We start from the raw sequence: 6,918 nt of genomic DNA, 5'->3' as shown, positions 1-6,918 counted from the left end.
ATTCATCAACACAATCGGAAATACATAGTATATTAACTTTAAACCCTAAAATATACCCACTTTATCCAAAATATCCTAATAATAGAAACTACTCCATTTAATTCTTTACCAAAAAAATATTTAATCAATTCCCAAACTATTGAATTTTATCCAAAATATTGTGAAATGAGGAAGTAGTATTGAGTTACTTCTCGGAGAAAAAAAAGAAAAAAGAGTGAGTCATAGTATTCCAATTGACCATTCTACCCCTATCCACCAAATGTAAAAGCTAGAAAATTTTGTTTTAAGCAAAGAAAAAAGAGAGTCTATTCTGCTATCTACACTTGTAACCCAAATTCAACTCTCTCTCTCTTTTTCTCAAAACATTAATAGCAGAGAGAGAAGGAAGAAGGAAGAAGGAAGAAGGAAGAAGGAAGACACATCAGCCATGGCATTTGAGCAGCAGGACCACCTCTCCCAGGAAATGCCCCTCTACTCAGACCACAACCACCCCTCCGCCCTCTTCGACGACAAACCCCCCACCTTCAACACCAATTCCAATTCCAATTGGGAGAAGGACAAGTGCAAGGCCGACATCCTGACCCACCCCTTGTACGACCAGCTTCTCTCCGCACACGTCTCCTGCCTCCGGATTGCCACCCCCGTTGACCAGCTCCCCAGAATCGACGCTCAGCTCGCCCACTCTCAGGAGCTCGTCTCTAAATATTCCGTCCTCGCCCACCACCCTCTCGATCACAAAGACCTCGACAATTTCATGGTAATCACTATCTTTCTTTCAAATTAATCACTTCACTTTCTCTTCTCTTCTCCTCAATTGTTGTTTCAATCCTACATATGCTTTGCTCCTCAATTCAATTGTTGTTTCAATCCTTATTTAGCTTGCTTCCTAATTTGGCCGGTCTCGTTTATCCATTCACCACCTCGATCTGATGATATGATTCATGGAACTAGTGATTCCTACAGGATTCAACCCTTGCTAATGTCACTAGCTAGTATATCTGTTTATAGGAAATTAATCCTCTTACTATCTCTACAATAACAACTGGAACTCTGTATTTTAGTGCTTTGGAGATTGATGTAGCTACACTTGTCACATGCTTCTCTATGACTTCTCCACAAAAACTGGAAAAACTATAAACTCTTTCATCTACAAGATGGAAGAAGGCCTCTCTATCTATATATTTCATCTGTGGACTAAAATTGTAATAAGCACACATAGTTTCTGGATTATTGGGATACTTTCTAATTGGAAAACATTAGTTATTGCCTTCCAAATTGATAAACCGCAACATGTGCTCTTGAAGCACATAGGAAACTCCAAAGTTTAACCAAACTAGAAACTTGTAGTATTATCGATTATGATGTTCACAACCCCCAAGTCTTGAACTTGTAACTTTTTGCAGACACATTATGTCCTATTGTTATCCTCCTTTAAAGAACAACTGCAACAACATGTCCGAGTTCATGCTATGGAAGCCGTCATGGCATGTTGGGAGCTTGAGCAATCGCTGCAAAGCCTGACAGGTCATTATCGGATTCAATTCTAGTTTATTATTGCAAGCATTTTCAGTTTAAGATCTATTTTTCATAACCGAAACTCTTTATCATAGTCACTGCCCATTTTCCTTCGTTCAGTCATTTGCAAAAATGCGTGGAAAAGTGAAAAGGCCTGTTATCAGTTTTAGGAGCTACAGAGTAATATTGCTTTAAAAACTACACTCATGTCTAATTTGTTGGGCTACACAGCCTCTCTTAGAGAAGTATCTTGTGCTGCCCAATTATGCTCAGTCTCCCTGCTTAGGCCACTGTTAATTTTCATTGGCTTAAAGGTTATTTGTTTTTCATCTCAATAGGCCATGTGTGCAGATGCTTCTTTATCGACCTAATTCATCTAGATCATTCCTCATCGATTTCCCTGTTCAACCATCATGGATCAGACCCTAACAATTTGTATTCATGTCTTGGGCATATTCTCAACAGGTGTAGCACCAGGAGAAGGTTCAGGAGCAACCATGTCTGACGATGATGAGGACCAGGCTGATAGTGAGGCTAACTTATTCGATGAAAGCCTCGATGGTGGAGACAACATGGGATTTGGTCCCCTGGTACCAACTGAAACTGAGAGATCCCTCATGGAGCGCGTGAGGCAAGAGTTAAAGCACGAGCTGAAACAGGTGAAAATAAAACTACAAACACGAAGCTACTTCTCCCTTGAGCCCAATTTTGAGATTCAAAATGTCTTAACAAAAACAATTGCACTTTCTAGGATTACAAGGAGAAGATTTTGGATATCAGAGAAGAGATACTACGAAAAAGAAGAGCAGGAAAACTGCCGGGTGATACCACGTCAGTCTTGAAAGCATGGTGGCAGTCACATGCCAAATGGCCTTATCCTACAGTAAGCGCGTTGACCTCAAACATCTTTGTGTTGAACTAATCCTTTTCATGTCTCGACTCCAAATATCATATAATATGCTCTGCCAGGAGGAAGATAAGGCGAGGCTGGTACAGGAAACTGGTTTGCAACTAAAACAGATAAACAACTGGTTCATCAACCAAAGAAAAAGGAATTGGCACAGCAATCCTTCTTCTTCTTCTACTCCGAAAAGCAAGCGAAAGAGGTAAGCTCATCTTCTGTGTTCCCAGATCAGAAACATTTTGACATCCACCTGCTTGATTCTTTGATCATATAGTGGCACAGGTGATAAAACTGCTAATGAGCGATTCTCGTGAAGAACTCGTCTCACTCTCAAAGTTGAGCTACAGACACATATATTCTCCGTCGTGTTGATCAGAAACCACACCATATCAACAGCTATGCGCAGTTATGAACAAGAGAGGGGAAGGACTGGTGTGGCCGTATTAGGGTAATTTTAGGCATGGGATGAGAGGCGAAATCCCTTAATGGCTTATATATTGCTTGAAAACATATGAATTGTTGCCTTGTATATCAGCTGTGGTGTTTTATACCTAGACTTACACGAGTAGGATCCTTGAAAAGTTGTCTTGTTTTTTTTTTTTGTATCGATTGCCACAACACAGTCCTTTCCGTGTTTTTGTGTATAAATTTGGTGGTGCTTATGAGTAGACGATGGATTCTATTGATTCGGAAAACTAGCATCAGCACATGCTTCTATTTTGCTATACATTCCAAATTTAAAAAATTACATTAAAATAAATTAGAAGAGACAAATAAACTAGTAGTAGTAATTTTTACCAAAAAAGAAATGTGCCAATTAATTTGTGACGAGTTTTTGTGGGACATACACAGCTATAAGAGCATCTCCAAGGAGGAAAGGTAAATAAAAGAGATATATTCTTTATTTACCTTCTCAAAAAGAGAAATATACCCTTTAAAAAATTAACAGATTCCAAAGTGAAAAGGTATATGAAAAGATAAATTACTCCAAAAGTGCATTCCAAAGCATAAAGGTATAACCTTTTCATTGATGGAGAGTTAAAGATACATCTTCAAATCGAAAAAAAATGTATAATACCTTCTCAAATATCTTTCTCATTGAAAAATAATTTTTCATGAAAAAAATAAATATGATAGTTATACGACTTTATTTCTCCATTTACCTCTCCCCTTAGAGATGCTCTAAGATGTTCAAGTTGCAAAGAAATACACTCATTTGCAGTCGAGGCTTAGGCCTATGGTATTAGAGAATTCACAATGCAACTAGCTTCCCTCAACGGGGCGAGACTGCATTGCGACGTGCAAAAACGTGCGGCCACCTGCCTTTCAGCCTCCACTTACAGTTGATCACTCGCTCTGCGGTTGTGACAAATTTTCCTTCTTTTTTAATTTTTTTTAATATTATTAAGAATAATTTTTCTCTGTAATTACTTTTATTTCATTCTCATTTTTTACACTTCACTCCCTCTTTACACATTTCACTTTCTCTCTTTTTTTTAACTTTAATTTTGTCAGAAATGGATCCAAATGCTCAAACAGTGTTTATATGCATTGGGGCGGGATCCGAACAATTCGGATTCTTGGAGCAAAGAGTTTATGCAACAAGGTTTCGGGACTTAGGTTCCGGCAATAATTGCAATTTAAATTACCGTAATTTATTATTTTCAAGTATTATGAAGTAGTTTTTCTGTTTTTTTGAAATGATTGTAAAATTAAGTTAAGGTTGGAAATGTGAAAATGAGATTGAAATAAAAAAAATCTAATTAGTTAAAAGTTAAGAGAGTAGGATATAGAGGTGGAAGTATTGAAATAGTGAGAATAGTTTGATAAGTCAGAGAGCTGTAAAGGCAGGCGGCTGTAAGTCAGAGAGAGGTGTAAGAGCATCTCCAATGGTCGGCGTCACCACCGGAGCGCCGATTTTTCGCCCACGCCGGTTTGACGCCGAACCATTGGAACCGGCGTGGGCGAAATCGGCGTCAAAATCGGCGTCGCCATGCCGATTCCCGCGCTGACGCCGGTTCCCACGCCGATCCTCACGGGCGCCATTGTGGCTCCCGGATCGGCGCCAAACCGGCGTCGGATTTAAATATTTTTTTTTTTTTTTTCGCAAAACACTATATATACGCGCGTTGAACCTCATTTTCATTCGCACCACTTGTTTTAACGAGTACTCTCTCTCTACCTTACTTTCTGTACAAGATCAATTTAAGAAATGAGTAATGCCGGTGGTAGTGGTGGGGATGCGGATGAGTACGAGCGTATGATGAACGAAGAGCTTGATGCCTATACGAGCCGTGAGGTTGATCGATGGATGCAGAGTTATATGCAGCCGGCGGCACCTCGCCCACGACCAGTTGTCCACCGTCGACAAGTGGTGCATCGTGATCATGACGCTGCACATCAGCGCCTGTTCACAGATTACTTCGCAGAGGAGCCGCGTTTTGACGCCAACCATTTCAGGCGTCGTTTTAGGATGAGGCGGGACTTATTTATGCGTATTGTTAACGAATTGGAGCAGCGATATCTGTATTTCCGCTTCAGGCACGATGCGGTTGGCAGACCCGGCCACACCCCTATTCAAAAGTGCACTGCGGCAATCAGGCAGTTGGCCTACGGCACCGCGGCAGACATGTGGGACGAATACCTCCACATCGGTGAGACGACTGCCATCGAATGTATGAAGTATTTCTGCCAGGGCGTGATCGAAGTATTCGGTGATCAGTATCTCCGAAAGCCTACCCCTTTTCAACGAGCAGTGCCAGGGCGTCGGTCCGGCCATCAGTTTTGTCGCCAACGGCAACCAGCATGATATGGGCTACTACTTGGCGGATGGGATATACCCTAGGTGGCCCGTCTTTGTGAAGACGATCCGGTGCGCATCAGAGCCGAAGAAGGCCTACTTTGCGACGCGGCAGGAGTCGGCGCGAAAGGACGTGGAGCGCGCATTTGGTGTGCTTCAAGCTCGATGGGCTGCAGTTAAGGGACCAACGCGTTTGTGGCATGTCGACTGCATTGCTGATATAATGTATGCCTGTATTATCATGCACAACATGATCGTCGAAGATGAAGGTGTACAACTGACTGATTGGGCCACCGACGATAATGAAGCAGGTCCAAGCCACGGCGTCATCACCGCCAACGTACGAGGTGGGGTACCGCACGATGAAGAAGCCCTCCTCCAAGCACATGCCGACATGCGTCAGACGGAGGCTCATATTCGACTGCAAAATGATTTAGTTGAAGAGTTGTGGGCGCTGAGGACTGCAAGGCGGTAGTTTTTATGCAAATTTATGTAATTTTTTAAATGTAATATTTTTAATTATTGTACTTTTTTTTATATTAATGTAATAAAAAAATTTTAATATTATTATTCGAATTTTCCGTATTTGTCTCGTAATTTAAATTCCGTATGTTGATACAAGTGTAAATTAAATTATATAATTGTTATTAGTGATGTGGATAGGTAGTGTGAAGGCTATTTGATGGCTATTTGATGTCCAGTTGATGTGGCAAGCTGATGTGGCAGGAGAATTGTAGTGCTGATGATGTGGCAGTGTGAAGGCTATTTGACGGCTATTTGACGTCCGTCAGCATTGGAGATGCTCTAATGGCATTATGGCAGCCAGCTGTCAAAATCAACTAATTTGGTCAAATAACATGAAACTCAAAACAGACAAGTAGACAACTAACTAAATGAAAATTAAGAATAAATATTTACTAATTGAAAGAAATTTATACATTTATTAAAGAATATAATTGGAGTAATTAAGAAGCAACAGCAGCATGGTTGATGATGGGCACACGAGGCCCAAACCTGGCGGAGAAACTGTGCAACGGATTAGCTTCTTCTTGATCGGCGGAGAAGTTGAGGGCGTAGCTCTCCGGCGAGTACTGAAACGGCGGTTGCTTCTTCTGACAGTGACACAACCTGCCTATCTTCCTGATCAAGTTCTTCCATTTGGGGCCCGCCACCACCTCCGACCACTGCTTCACTTTCTGTAATTGAGTCGGCAGCCACGCCTTCTCATGTACGCCGCTTTCTTGCAAGAGGTAGTTGCTGCCGTCGCCCCGCCCGAAGCAGAACCGCCGGAAACAACCGCTCGGGGGCGCCTCATCGTCGTCGTCGTTGATGACGGCCGAGTAGGGCGTTGTGAAGCTCTCATGATATTTAGCCATCAAAATACGAAGTATATGTATATCAGACTTGATGATTTTGTAAAGGGTATATATAGGTGCGTAACACGCGTTTCTTGTGTGTGTTGAAAAATCGAAGAAGATGGGGTACGTACCCCCTTTGCTTGGAAGATTCTATAAAGGGAAGATTAAGTTATTGAGTAAGAAACGTGTGGGTGGATGACGATGGCCTGCCCCTGCCCCTGCCCCCTCAAATATTGTTGTCAACTATCACTACATATTTGACTACGGGAGTAACATTTTCCTGATCTTGAGAGTGGATTCCTTATAGGTTTGTGGGCAGTTAACCTCTCTCCTTGACTACC

The 6,918-nt window shown here is 41.7% G+C and overlaps 2 protein-coding genes across 3 annotated transcripts; one reads left to right on the top strand and one right to left on the bottom strand.

The window, feature by feature from the left end:
- Positions 1 to 309: 309 nt before the first annotated feature.
- Positions 310 to 3,087, top strand: LOC121802339 (homeobox protein knotted-1-like LET12). Of its 2 annotated transcripts, none has more exons than XM_042201993.1 (6): positions 310 to 757; positions 1,404 to 1,524; positions 1,981 to 2,174; positions 2,267 to 2,398; positions 2,485 to 2,621; positions 2,702 to 3,087. In XM_042201993.1, the coding sequence occupies exons 1-6, from the start codon at positions 428 to 430 to the stop codon at positions 2,703 to 2,705; spliced, it is 918 nt and encodes a 305-aa protein (XP_042057927.1). In that variant the 5' UTR covers positions 310 to 427; the 3' UTR covers positions 2,706 to 3,087. The 2 variants fall into 2 exon arrangements, with proteins under 2 accessions (XP_042057927.1, XP_042057926.1); XM_042201992.1 differs by having other exon boundaries at positions 2,694 to 3,087.
- A 3,097-nt stretch (positions 3,088 to 6,184) lies between these two features.
- Positions 6,185 to 6,595, bottom strand: LOC121803892. The gene has a single exon (XM_042203470.1). It carries the CDS (start codon positions 6,593 to 6,595, stop codon positions 6,185 to 6,187), a length of 411 nt encoding a protein of 136 aa, XP_042059404.1.
- Between the last annotated feature and the right edge of the window lie 323 nt (positions 6,596 to 6,918).

The sequence above is a fragment of the Salvia splendens genome, chromosome 5 (assembly GCF_004379255.2).
Source record: "Salvia splendens isolate huo1 chromosome 5, SspV2, whole genome shotgun sequence".
In the NCBI taxonomy this organism is placed as follows: Eukaryota; Viridiplantae; Streptophyta; class Magnoliopsida; order Lamiales; family Lamiaceae; genus Salvia; species Salvia splendens.
This window is presented reverse-complemented; position numbering and strand designations above follow the sequence as displayed.

Coding starts and splice junctions, on each gene's coding strand:
- LOC121803892 (XM_042203470.1), bottom strand. CDS start 6,595: ATGGCTAAATATCATGAGAGCTTCACAACGCCCTACTCGGCCGTCATC.
- LOC121802339 (XM_042201992.1), top strand. CDS start 428: ATGGCATTTGAGCAGCAGGACCACCTCTCCCAGGAAATGCCCCTCTAC. Junction 2,175..2,266: donor TAAAGCACGAGCTGAAACAG/GTGAAAATAAAA, acceptor TGCACTTTCTAG/GATTACAAGGAGAAGATTTT. Junction 2,399..2,484: donor CCAAATGGCCTTATCCTACA/GTAAGCGCGTTG, acceptor ATGCTCTGCCAG/GAGGAAGATAAGGCGAGGCT.